General features: G+C 36.5%; 2 protein-coding genes across 2 annotated transcripts; one reads left to right on the top strand and one right to left on the bottom strand.

Moving 5' to 3' along the window:
- Positions 1-8,715: 8,715 nt before the first annotated feature.
- LOC129778501 (mediator of RNA polymerase II transcription subunit 22) lies at positions 8,716-11,749 on the bottom strand. The gene is made up of 4 exons (XM_055785427.1): positions 11,663-11,749; positions 11,468-11,589; positions 9,029-9,130; positions 8,716-8,966 (listed from the first exon to the last, which is right to left on the bottom strand). Exons 2-4 carry the CDS (start codon positions 11,562-11,564, stop codon positions 8,749-8,751), a joined length of 417 nt encoding a protein of 138 aa, XP_055641402.1. The 5' UTR covers positions 11,565-11,589; positions 11,663-11,749; the 3' UTR covers positions 8,716-8,748.
- A 380-nt stretch (positions 11,750-12,129) lies between these two features.
- On the top strand, positions 12,130-14,136 carry LOC129776909 (WD repeat-containing protein 46). Its single transcript, XM_055782844.1, has 2 exons — positions 12,130-12,247; positions 12,304-14,136. The coding sequence occupies exons 1-2, from the start codon at positions 12,245-12,247 to the stop codon at positions 14,101-14,103; spliced, it is 1,803 nt and encodes a 600-aa protein (XP_055638819.1). The 5' UTR covers positions 12,130-12,244; the 3' UTR covers positions 14,104-14,136.

Below are 14,136 nucleotides of genomic sequence, written 5' to 3'. Positions count from 1 at the left end.
ATTTCTGCTGTCGTTATAAAACTGCGTATTCTATGATCTTGACCGCTACAAAATGGCGGCCTACATATTTTATCAAAACCCCATCAATATCAAATATATATATATATATATATATATATATATATATATATATATATATATATATATATATATATATATATATATATATATATATATATATATATATATATAAGTTATCGCCAGGCCCATATAATCAAACCAGCAACCATACCCACGGCATAAGACGTGCTGTGACTGTAAACAACGGAACCGGATCGCAGCAGAGACCAACCGCGGAGGCATCAAATTATGCCGATTCAACATCTCTCCAAGTAATAATGATTTCCAACTCGTATTGTACCAAAAGAAATTGAATAAAGATTCAGATTAAATTAGTGAGCCGACGAGAACAGTCGCGTTTTCCTTTTTAGCTTTAGCTTAGTTTAGTTAGTCTTTTTTTAAAAACTCCACTTCCTCACATGGGAAGTTAAGTGGCGCAGTCGGTAGGATTAGTTAGCGCCCCGTGTTGAGTGTTTAGTGAAAGTGTTCCCTGAGTGCATATCAGATACAAAACGCAGCAGCTGATATATCACGGAGCTAACAACCTGCTTCTACATAAAAAGAACCCAAAGGATATGGGACCATTTCTTTTTCTAAGGTAAGAATTTTATTTTATTCTACTAAATAAATAAGAAAAATAAAAAGTGAAATAAAACAATACATACCAATCACTCAATTACGATTTAACTATCTATAAAGTGCCAAAATAATTAAAGAGTTTATTCTATTAAATAAATAAGAGATATAAGTGAAATAAAATACTTTCAAAAGAACAATAAGTACACCGTAAAATAGTGATTTGATTATTCACTTTTATCAAGTGCGGAATTAATTAAAGTAAAAATGGATGCGCATATTGCAGAATTGCAACAAGCCATCATGGACCGAGATGATCAAATTCAACAGCTTCAGCTTGAGATACAAGGCGCCGTTGAAGCAGTACACGCTGCTCAACATGCCGCCCCACAAATTGTTGCTCCGCAAGCAGCACAAATTATTCAACATCAACCTGAACCTGTGAACGTTCAAAACGATGTTGCCAACAATTTTGCCAGAACAGAAACAATCATAAAATCTTTGCAAACACCACAAATCATAAGGGAAATCGCTTGTTTCGATGGAAACCCAGTGAAACTGCACAGTTTCATCAAATGCATCGACAATTTAATTCCACTTCTGGCCGAAGCTAGAAATTCCCCTATATTTCAAGTCTGGATGCAAGCCATCCGTAGCAAAATAATAGGAGATGCCGATACCGTTCTGGAAATTTACGGCACCTCGACAGATTGGGACGATATTAAAAACACATTGATTACACATTATAGCGATAAGCGTGATGAAATTTCCCTCACGCGGGATTTATTTAAATCGAACCAGAGCACTACCGTAGAAAGCATTGGAGGCGAATGAACTGCAAAGTTTAAAGCCTCTTAAAAACAAAGAAACAAACAAACAACCGTAGAAGAATTTTATAGTCGGATTTCTCATTCAATTTCACTGCTAGTGAATCCTCCTCATTTTTAACGAAAATAATGCTGACGTGAAAGCAGCGAAAAATTCATTTTATCAAGAATTAGGTCTAAAAGTATTTTTGGCAGGATTAAAGGATCCACTTGGACCAATCATAAGAGCGCAATGTCCAAAAACACTAAAGGAAGTGTTACGACTCTGCCTCGAGCAAGGAAATTATAATTATGTTAGAAACCCTTTTAAAGCTGCACCCCCCATCCCACCAAGACCCAACAATTCGACCCCAAATTTATTCCAACAATACCCTAGATCATCACAGCAACATTCTAGGCCATTCTAATTACAACATAGACCATTCCAACCACCACATAGACAATTCCAACCACAACATAGAGCATTTCAACCACAACCTAGAGCATTGCAACCACCTTTCCATCCACCTCCAAGAGCTCATCACTCACAATCTTACAATCAACCACGCTTCAACTTACCGAACCCCCAAAGGGACGCGTATGTACAAAGACCCAACGATCAACAACCGAGACCGGTACCGATGGAGGTTGACCACTCCATGAGAACTCGTCAAGTCAATTATATGAATAGACCCAACTTCCAAATTCCTGAGGAATTAAATCCTGAAAATTACTATTACCCCAATAATGACGAATACTATTACGCATATCAAAATTTCGAAAACCAAAGCAATGAGATTTGCTCAGAAACCCAGCCATCAGACCAACAAATTGAAACCAATAACGAAGAGAAAATCACAAATGAAATCGATGACTTAAATTTTCGACAGCAGGATGCAGAATTCAATCCAACGTAAATAATTTCATACCTTATATCGAAGTTCCTACTTCGAAAGGAGTTTTAAAATTTTTAATAGATACCGGGGCAAATAAAAATTACATAAGCACCCGACATGTTAACTTTGAAAATTGCAGACACACCGATCCAGCCATTGTCAATTAATTCAATTAATCGTTTTGTAGAATTCAATCCATTCATTCAAGTGCCTCAAACACAAAAATTGCAATTTTACGTTTTTGACTTTCATCCATTTTTTGATGGACTGATTGGTTACGAATCTTTACAAATGCTTCGAATCGACATTCTCACAAATACAAATGAGTTACAATTTCCTACTGGGAAAATAAAAATGAAAAGAAAATATCCGTTTGCTACTGAAATACAATTGAATCCTGAAGAAACGAAAGTAGTGAGCCTTCCAGTAACAATCAGTGAAGGAGATTTCTTCGTGAACACTGACATGAATATTTCCGATACCACATTTATTCACTCTGGAATATACAACGCCGTAAACAATCGTTCTTTCATGACAATTACTAATTACTCAAAGGAACCTACTAAAATTAACATTGAGAAACCCTTTGAATTCGAATTGAATAATTTTGAAACACAAATTCGCTCAACAACTCCAGTTCCAATAAACCGAAAACTTTTTGATCAACTAAGATTGAATCACCTCAACTCAGAAGAAAAATCGAAGCTACTGAAAATAATTGCGGAAAACCAAGATGTATTTCTATTAGAAGGAGAAGCTTCATCATTCACTAATGCTATTAAGCGTAATATTCAAACAAAAGACGATTTACCAATTTATGCCAAATCATACAGGTACCCTTTTTGTCATCGAGAAGAAGTGCAGAAACAAATATCCCAGATGTTACAACAGGGTATTATAAGACACTCAGTTAGCCCGTGGACCTCTCCAGTTTGGATAGTTCCCAAAAAGCTAGACGCCTCTGGCAAAAAAAAATGGAGATTAGTGATTGACTATCGTAAACTGAACGATAAAACAATCAACGATCGGTACCCAATCCCCAACATTTCCGATATTCTCGATAAGCTTGGGAGATGTAATTATTTTTCTACTATTGATTTAGCGTCTGGTTTTCACCAGATAGAAATCGAGAAAACAGACATTCCAAAGACGGCTTTTAGTGTCGAAAATGGGCACTATGAGTTCTTACGAATGCCATTTGGACTCAAGAATGCGCCATCCACATTTCAAAGAGTGATGGACAATATTCTTAGAGAGCATATTGGTTTGCGATGTTTCATCTATATGGATGATATCATCGTTTTTTCTACAAGTTTGCAAGAACATTTAGACAATCTAAAGAAAATTTTTGATTCATTGTCTAAATATAATATGAAAATTCAGCTGGATAAGTGCGAATTTCTAAGTAAAGAAGTCGCCTTTCTGGGACATGTCGTCACATCCGAAGGTGTGAGACCAAACCCGGATAAAATCGAGTCAATTCAAAATTGGCCTTTACCTAAGAGTGATAAAGAACTTCGAGGATTTCTAGGAAAACTCGGATATTATAGAAAATTTATAAAGGACTTTGCAAAAATTGCAAAACCTTTGACTAACTCTTTGAGAAAAGGTGAAAAAATAGTTCACAATGAAGACTTCGTAAAGGCATTTGACAAATGCAAAAACATTTTGACCAGTAGTGACATCCTTCAGTACCCAGACTTCACAAAACCTTTTATTTTGACCACTGAACGTATAATCACGCAATAGGTGCCGTACTTTCGCAAGGGCCAATAGGTAAAGATAGGCCAATTGCCTATGCCTCTCGTACCCTTAATAAATCCGAGGAGAATTACTCCACCATAGAAAAGGAGCTATTAGCAATAGTTTGGGGTTGCAAACATTTCAGACCATACCTTTATGGCAACAGATTTACACTTTATACTGATCACAAACCACTCACCTACAGCCTAAACCTCAAAGAACCAAATCAAAGGCTCATTCATTGGCGGTTAAGTTTATCAGAATTTGATTTTGACATCCAATACAAACCTGGCAAACAGAATGTGGTAGCCGATGGATTGTCCAGAGTTTTCCACGAACTTAACATTAATGAAACTGATTCATCTTCCGACGATATCACCGTGCATTCAGCGAATACTGATGATTCAGAATTCATACAATGCACAGAGGCTCCCATAAATTATTTCCATAATCAAATTATACTCAAAATTGGTGAAGAAAGTACTACTTTCGAAGAAGTGTTTCCCAGAGTTTACAGGCGGACTGTTACCAAAGTAATATTTGGCGTACCGTTTCTAATTAAAATGTTTAAAGAATATATGGACCCTCGACGCACAAATTGCATAATATGTCCAGAAAATCTCATAAACCAAATTCAAATTGTTTATAAAAATTATTTCAGTAGATGTCGTACTTTCAAGGTTAGAATATCACAACGCTTACTAATAGACGTGAGATCCGATGAGGAGCAAGATACTTTAATTGAAGAAACTCACGAAATTGCACATCGTGGAATTCAAGAAAATCTGGCAGTAATGAGAAGAAGATTCTATTTTCCAAAAATGAAAATTAAGATAAGGAAGTTTATCATATTATGTAATACCTGCAATCGAAAGAAGTATGAGAGAAAACCGTATAAGATTCTTCTAGGCGAAACCCCTATCCCAAAGCAACCATTGGATATTATCCACATTGATGTGTTAATATCCCAACCTAATTTATTTTTATCAATTATAGACAAACTGTCTAAATTTGGATTTCTACTTCCTATTAAATCAATAACCACAGTCGACATTAGAAAAGCTATTGTCAAATTTATTTCATTATACGGAACACCTAAAATGATAATATCTGATAATGAACCAGCATTCAAATCCATTGAAATGCGGGACATGCTAGACAAACTTCATATTCAACAGTATTTTATACCAACCAACTACAGTGAACAAAATGGAACGGTAGAACGATTCCATTCAACAATAGAAGAAATTTTCAGATGCAATAAAGACAAATATGAGAATGTCACCAATCAGGAAATGTTTCAAATATCGTGTAGCTTGTACAATAATACAATTCACAGCTCTACCAATATGAGACCTCGCGAAATATTCTACGGAATAAAAAGCGAAGAAGAACGACCTTTAGATAGAGCCCAGCTTTTGGAATACCGTGACAAAATTTATAAAGAAGCAGAGGCTAGAGCTACTGATACACAGCAGAAACAACATCAACAACAAAATGCATCTAGAGAAGACCCACCATTACTTGAAGCCGATCAAACAGTTTTTAATAGACGGCAGGGTATTAAAGCAAAAACTAAAGAATGGTTTCAACCTGTTAAAGTTGTCGAAGACAGGAACCAAACGTATGAAGACGATAAAAATAGGAAACTACATAAAGCTAAAATGCGTAGAATAAGGAAGTAATAAGATGAACTCTAATCTATTTTTCTATTTTAGGATATGGACCGCCGTCCGAACTCTCTTATTTCTCGTTTTAGTATCTGGAACTATGGGCAGGCAACCTACCATACAAATAATGGAACTTAGTCACAATCCAGGTCTGCTAGCAATAGCATCAGGTAAAAACTACATCAAAGATGGGGAACACAAAATTTACCACATCATAGATTTCGAAATTTATCACCCCACTTTGATAACGATAAAAAATATGAATATTTGAATATTTGAATATTTGCAATACATCGGAATTGAACGAAATTATCCTTTCAAAATTTAATAATCTTAACTATCTTTATCATAGCCTTCAGAATAAACCACGACCCAAAAGAGGATTATTGAATTTTGTGGGAAGCGGAATAAAATTTATCACCGGAAACTTGGATAACGAAGATTACAATGAAATTATTAAAGATTTGGAGGAGCTAAGAATTAAAGGCAATCAACTTATCATTGAACAAACAAGCCAAGATAAATTATCAATTGAATAACAGAATAGATACAATTATAAAACAAATTAATAAACAGCAAGAAATCATTGTCAAAAATTTCAATCAGGCTCGTATGGATAACACAGCAAAACAAATACAAATAATCAAAGATGTAATGAAAATCAACATGTTACTAGATAACTTAATCTCACATTTCAAGGACATAGCAGAGTCGATTCATTTAGCAAAACTTAACATTGTCTCGAAACATATCCTCCACCCAGAAGAACTTTTGTTTTCAATAGATAGATTAGAAGAAAAAGGCATAGAAATCAAAAATATAGAGCAAGCTTACGACTTCTTTGAAATATCTGCATTTTTTAATTCATCTTAACTGATATTTGTAGTCAAGATACCTTCTCTTCAAAATGTAACATATAGTAATTTGATACTGGAAACCTTACCAGTTGGAAACAAGATATTGAACATACCTGCAAACAAAGCAATGACGAGCGAGATAGGAACTTACTTCATCACGAGAGAATGTCAGCAGATCGAGCAGAACAACATTTGTAACGAAGACATGCTCCTAAACTACAGCGATGATAAATGCTTCTCAAAAATATTACGAGGATTTACTGGAAATTGTACGTTTGAAAAATATGAACGGAAAAATGAAATCAAGCTTCTAACTGATCACCATGTCGTTTTAAAATCTATGATTCCTCTGGAAATCAAAACAAACTGCGGAATTACTGATAGAAATTTATCTGGATTATTTTTGATTGAGTTTCATAACTGCAGCATCGAGGTGAACAAAACAACATTTACAAACACAGAAATAATCAGAAACGAAATTCCAATAATACTCCCTTTCGATGGTTTGAAAATCGAAGTACAAATTACCCAAAACCAGACCGCTATTGAAGATCTACACATTATCAACAGAAATCATCTGGATTCATTGGTGGAAAGCTATAAAACTCACCATTACTCATCAATGAGTTTATCTATTGTCAGTATCCTGGGAGTTATAATAATGATCGTGCTGTACTTAATAAAATCCAAAAGCATCAATATCAGAATTCTTGGAAAACCTCAACCACACGAATCTTTCTTAGATTGTTTACCAAAACCAGCAGAAAATCCCAAGTCAGCATCCGAAGAAGCTAGATCATCCTTAGTGAGCCGGGACGTCTCATTCTTACCAAAGGGAGAAGTTATCGCCAGGTCCACAAGTTATCGCCAGGCCCATATAATCAAACCAGCAACCATACCCACGGCATAAGACGTGCTGTGACTGTAAACAACGGAGCCGGATCGCAGCAGAGACCAACCGCGGAGGCATCAAATTATGCCGATTCAACATCTCTCCAAGTAATAATGATTTCCAACTCGTATTGTACCAAAAGAAATTGAATAAAGATTCAGATAAAATTAGTGAGCCGACGAGAACAGTCGCGTTTTCCTTTTTAGCTTTAGCTTAGTTTAGTTAGTCTTTTTTTAAAAACTCCACTTCCTCACATGGGAAGTTAAGTTATATATATATATATATATATATATATATATATATATATATATATATATATATATATATATATATATATATCAAATGAAAGGGCTTGACTAGTAGAACATACTTATTTGTGGAAAATCCCATTTTAAATGTACTGTTGAAAAATCAATATCTTTATGTCGTCTATAGTAAGTTCTTCTAATATATAGTCTAGGTCTTCACTTGCGTATAGTTCCTCAATATCCTAATCGGAACTCGATAAGATAATACTCGAAACTTTTCTTCTAACGCTTCGCACTATTTCGTCGTTACCACTTTCCTCGCTTTCAGATTTACTATTACGCCGTCCGGTGAACATTTAAGGATGAAAAAAATACATGTGTGTCTAAAAAATTTGTTTCGGAATAAACAGGGGCTTATCCGTGTAGCGCAATTATTATACTCATTCTCAGAAAAAAAAACTTGCAACTTACTACTTCTTTTAGCTTTTTAACTACCAAGCGCATTACGAGAAAAATCGGAATTGCCAAATGTTGTAAACAACATTTCAAGGTGCTGTCTAATGGCGAGAAGGCAGTGATTCATGAGGACAGGATGGAAATTGAGGATGAGGGACAAGCTGTGGATCCACCGAAATTGAATGAGGTAAAGGTGCATAAATAACCAATTGTACCAAGTGTACAAGCAAGCTGATAAAACACAGCTAGCTACGGTTGGCTGGCCACGTAACGCGAAAAACGGATGAGCGACCAAAAAAGACGAATTCAACGGAGATCTATGCTGGAAAAAAAGTGAAAAAAAACACGTAACAATAATGGACTTTTTCCCAGTCTGGCATGTGACTCACCTTAACCATAAACTCACTTTCACCTTAACCGGATTATCTTCTCACAAATCGCTAATAATGGGTTCTCAAATCATATCACACAGTGGACCATATTTCTTTCCGTTATAATCAAAAGACCGGTATAACCTAACATTAAAATGTATTGCCCACACTAATTACTTGTACATACTCGTGTAGTATTCCTCTTCCAAGTCATACAAATCCGCCGCCATATCGTCCCGAACCGCCATCAACTTGTTGTCCCGATCCATCTGTGTGCTTCGGTAAAGCTGTGAACTGCTGCAAATCGCGTCATTCACCGAATGGAAATCATTCAGGATGAGGTATTGCTTGATGTCCGATACGAGCTTCATTAGCGATTCACCTGCTCGCACTACGGAAGAATCAAATTTATTATGAGATCAATGAACCACGTTGTCAAAGTGATAACATTACCTATATTAGAAGCTCGCACTTGCATTTCATATGTGTCCTGCTCACATTGGGTCATTTTTGAGAGCTGAGTTTCGTTTTCGCCTTTAGCCAGGCGCACTATTTCTGTAAAAGAAAATGCGTTGATTGAGTGGAACAACTTAGGCGTCGTGCACAAATTGCGTAACGCTAAAAATCCGGATTTCAGACCACCCCCCCCCTCCACCCCCCTCCCCCCTACGTAACGCATTTTCCTATCTCTAATACACAGAAAGTAACGCAACCTCGACCCCCTTCCCTCCCCCCCTTATCGCGTTACGTAATTTGTGCACGACGTTGATCAGTCAACTTGTCCGTTCATATTTTATGCGATGGATAATAAGAACGTGGATACTGTACTTGATAGATACATGAGAAATGATGTAGTCTTCAAAAAGCAATTGGCACATTAAATGGAACAGAGAATCTAATTTCCCATATAACTAAGTGTGGATGTTTTAAATTATCCTAGTGTATTTGTTCATTTGCTTCTCTAGCGACATATTTTACAAGAGGTTATACACAATTCCAGGAAGTTCACTTCTTTGCAGGCTGTCTAACAAAATTCTTGGAGAAACCGAATAAAAACTCCATAAGTGAAATATTAAATTAAATAATATTAAAGTCAGAATTCAAAATTCAATATTCTTCCAACGGTGGAATTTTATCTTATGATTCGACACAGATTATCAGGTGTCTTGAAGTTATATATATATATATATATATATATATATATATATATATATATATATATATATATATATATATATATATATATATATATATATATATATATATATATATATATATATCCATAGAGAGGGGGGGGGGGTGTTGGATTTGACGGAGAAACATGTTATTTGCAAGTGGTTGAAAAATCTTGAACGAAAATTGTGTCTGAAAATAATCTGATATTATAATGATGAGTTTTGGTAGAAGTATCAGCAATTTTATAGTAAAAGGTAAATTCAACGGGGTCGATTGGAAGATCAATCAATGAACAGTTCTGCGATTGGACACATGAACTTGCGCTTGCGTGAATAATTGAAGGTATTGATAACAAAGAACACATTTTGGGCGGGACGAAGTTTGCTGGGTCAGCCTGTTAAATATAATTCATTTTATCTTTGTTCACTAATCAAACAGAATGTTTTCATCTATCTCAATAGAAAGTTCTTTACTAAGACATTAAAATCTCTGGTCACCCAGGAATGGATTTTAACACAGTATATTTATACATTTGTGTCTCTGTCCTCAATTAGTCTTCCATTTTTTAATAAACTTCGATCCAATATCATAGAAATTTGAAACAATTAAAAAAAATAGTCTCCTGTAACACGCCTGCCTGAATCAACTAGAACACTTTGTACTTCACTAGTTGAAAATACATCTCCACTTTTATGATGAAGATTTGTAAAATCATCAAAATTACCAGCAACTTTAATGGCAGATACATCGTCTATTTCAACAAGGCCAATAAATGTTTGAAATGTCACTAGTTAATCTCCGCAACCATAGTTCGAGACACGGACTATCGAATAAATCGCGTGGTACAAAAAGACATTATTACAAATATTTTTCGTATTTGAAATACGGTACAAATCAATACAAAGACCTGACAATCAAACAATCTGTTTCTATTCCCAAATTTCAAATATTTGGCTCCGATGGTAATCATTGAGTATGACGGAAGCCAAACGATAAATCAAACGTAAAAAATCTGAAAGCATCGTTTAAACATGGTGATGGTGGAATGGTGGTATGAGGGCAATTTGGTTTACATCAATGGTGTATTGAATCAGAATGTTTACTTAAGCTTCCAGGAGCAGAATATGAAGCAAAGTGTGAACAAAATGAGATTGAATCGATGATTCAAGTTTTACCAAGACAATAACCCAGAGCACAAGGCACATAAAGTTCGCACATGTTTACATTAAAATTGCTCAAAAGTTATTGATAGTCCTTCACAATCTCCTGACGTCAATCCCGGTAAAAAAAAACTATGGAAGTAATCAGGGTAGGAAAGTGAACCATTTGATGAAACAATGGATGAATATTCCTTCTGAACACACCAAAAACTCGTAGATAATGGCTAAAACAGCTGAAGACAGTTGCAATAAACAAGGGTTACCATACTAAAGATGGAATTCTGGAATTGATCAACACCTTCGAAATCGAGTTGAAATTTAATCCCTCGTACGAATGAGTTTGAGTCAATTTTCATGCATTAGCACATATATTCGCCATTATTAGAGAAATAAAAACCATTATTCTGAAAACAGATAGCAAACCTTTTAACTCTCATTGGACACTATGACTTTATCTAAATAGATGGTTCCAAAAACTTGTTTTCGATTTTCAAAAGGAAAGAGATCTGCATAATGGGGTACGATTACGAGTTTGAGTCGCTGTATACCGGCTTACCTTCAAAATTTTCCAACATGCTTCGAACATCTTCCTTCAAACGAGTATTGTACGACTTCAGTAGAGCTTCCTTGGATTGCGTTATATTTCGCTGCATTTTTTGCTTGGATGAGTCCGAATTTCTATAATTCAAGGAATAAAACAAAAAAACAAAAATTATGCTAAATTATCTAAAACTAGATGCGGCCCACTTACGTGCACTGGATGTTTTATTTATATTACACTGACATTTGACTACGCACACTTCAGGTAAATGCATTCTTTTAGCACAAAAGCTTCTCCACAGTAGAGGCAACAAATTCAAACAAAATTCACGTGAAATCCGGGGCTCTGGCTACCCTATCCCATCCAATGCAAATTGAGCGTAGGCAGCATAAAACAGGGCTCGCGCTTAGGGGGCTCACGTATTTAATGTTTGGAGTCATATATGTTAATATTTGATTAAGTTGGATAGTTTCCTTTGGCAAGCGATGTTCGGATACCCATCCGGAAGCTTTCTTGGCGATTTGCAATTAAAATAACTGCTAAAGCATTATGCGGAGCATTTCAATTTTAATTTCAGGTTATGATTTTTATGCTCATGATTTTCTATGCTGGCTACAAAAAGGCGGCCATCTTAGCAATCCCTTGGTGAAATCAGTGTATAGAAGGGTACCGAAAACAAGACGTCAAAATATTCATAACAAAACAGCATGGTCAGCGATTAATTTCATTCTCTACGATATTGCATTTTTGAACTTGTTTTAATATCATTTGCATAGGTTGCAACGAAACGAAATGGTAGATTGTATGAAAATAATTAGTTACAGTTAATATCATCATCATATTTTTTGCAGGGGAAAACACCTAAGCGATATTACCAAACCACCGTTGACGAGAAGCCACCGGGAAAGTTCAAACACAAACCGATACCGGATGAAATTTCTCCAGAGAAAAATGAAAACAAGATATCTGTTAAAAAAGAAAAGAAAAACAAGGTGCCGAAGGTAGAACCTGGACCAAATAACATAGAGGTGATTGAGGTGAACGATCAGAGAACCCATCGGCCAAAGCGTAAAAAGCTTCAGAGGAAACTTGAAGAAATTCCAATAGATCCGGAAGCATTGAGGCGGCATTCCCGCGGCGATGGCATCAATTTGGCTGGAGTTAAAACCAGATTCCATCAGATAAGTCAGAAGCGTAAAGAAATCAACATCGAATTTGCCGCCGAACAAGCTGCCCGGGCGGAAGTGTTACTCGACGAGGAAGAAGGTTACATCGAGGCCGATGATGACGAGACAACGTCGGAGATTAAACAGGCCGAAATCGTGCAAAACGTGGACATTACCACCGCGGCAAAGCATTTCAATTTGCAGCTTGATTTTGGGCCGTATCGAATGAGATACACCAAGAACGGAAGTTATCTGTTGTTAGGAGGGAGAAAAGGTCATGTCGCAGCCTTCAATTGGATCAGGAAATCGTTGCTATGTGAGATGAATGTAATGGAATCGGTGCACGATGTTACTTGGCTGATGAATCAGACAATGTTTGCTGTTGCGCAGAAAAACTGGGTTCATGTGTACGATAATAAAGGAACCGAAATTCATTGTATAAAAGGAATGAATCGGGTTACGAAAATGGAATATCTGCCCTATCACTTCTTGCTGAATGCAGCCAACGAAGAGGGCTTTCTTTCCTGGATGGACGTTTCAATCGGACAAACTGTGGCATCGTACAATTCTAGAATGGGTAAAATCAGTTTAATGTGTCAGAATCCTTGGAATGCAGTAACGTGCGTAGGAAACTCCAAGGGAGTTGTCTCTATGTGGGCACCATCGGTACGCGAGCCTCTGGCGAAAATGCTCTGCCATTCAATGCCTTTAACCGCGATAGCTGTGGATCCTCAGGGGGCACAACTTGCAACTGCTGGCCTCGATCGCACAATCAAAATTTGGGATATCCGTCAGCTGGAGGGGCCAATGGTCACATACAAACTTCAAACTGCAGCCTCAGGTATCGACATTTCCCAGAGAGGGCTAATGGCTATATCTATGGGCAACATTTGTGAAATATACAAAAAGCCCAACATTTTGCAACGTGAACATCGTCCGTATCTCAGGCAGCGAACGGCAACAACAATTTCAAACTTCCGGTTTTGTCCCTATGAAGATATTCTTGGAATTTCAACATCAAACGGTTTTACATCCATCATTGTTCCTGGTGCTGGCGAACCTAACTTTGACACAATGGAAGCTAATCCGTTCCAAACGTTGTCCCAACGCCGTGAGGAAGAGATCCACACCCTGCTGGAAAAGATTCCATCTGAGTTTATTTCACTCAATCCAACGCAAATTGGCGAAGTGGATGTACCCACGATGAAAGATCGGCTCGAAACGAAGGCTAAGGCGCTAACGATGAAAGTGCCCAAGATCGATTTCGAGCCACGGGTGAAAAACCGCATGTCGAAAGCGAAGCGGTTTAAGAATAAACAAATTGTGAAGGAAACATTGCGGAATGAGGCAATTCAAAACATCAAGAATGTTAAGGAATCACTCAAGAGTGTTGAATCCATCGAAACACCAGATTTCATTCCTCTGGAATCGAAGAACGTTCTGGATCGGTTCCGTGATAAGAAGAAACTGAAGAAACATAAATAGTTTTAATTTCACTATGTATAATTTGATCAATTT

This window comes from Toxorhynchites rutilus, chromosome 3 (genome assembly GCF_029784135.1).
Source record: "Toxorhynchites rutilus septentrionalis strain SRP chromosome 3, ASM2978413v1, whole genome shotgun sequence".
NCBI lineage: Eukaryota > Metazoa > Arthropoda > Insecta > Diptera > Culicidae > Toxorhynchites > Toxorhynchites rutilus.
The sequence above is the reverse complement of the archived record's forward strand: the minus strand, read 5'-3'. Positions and strand labels throughout refer to the sequence as shown.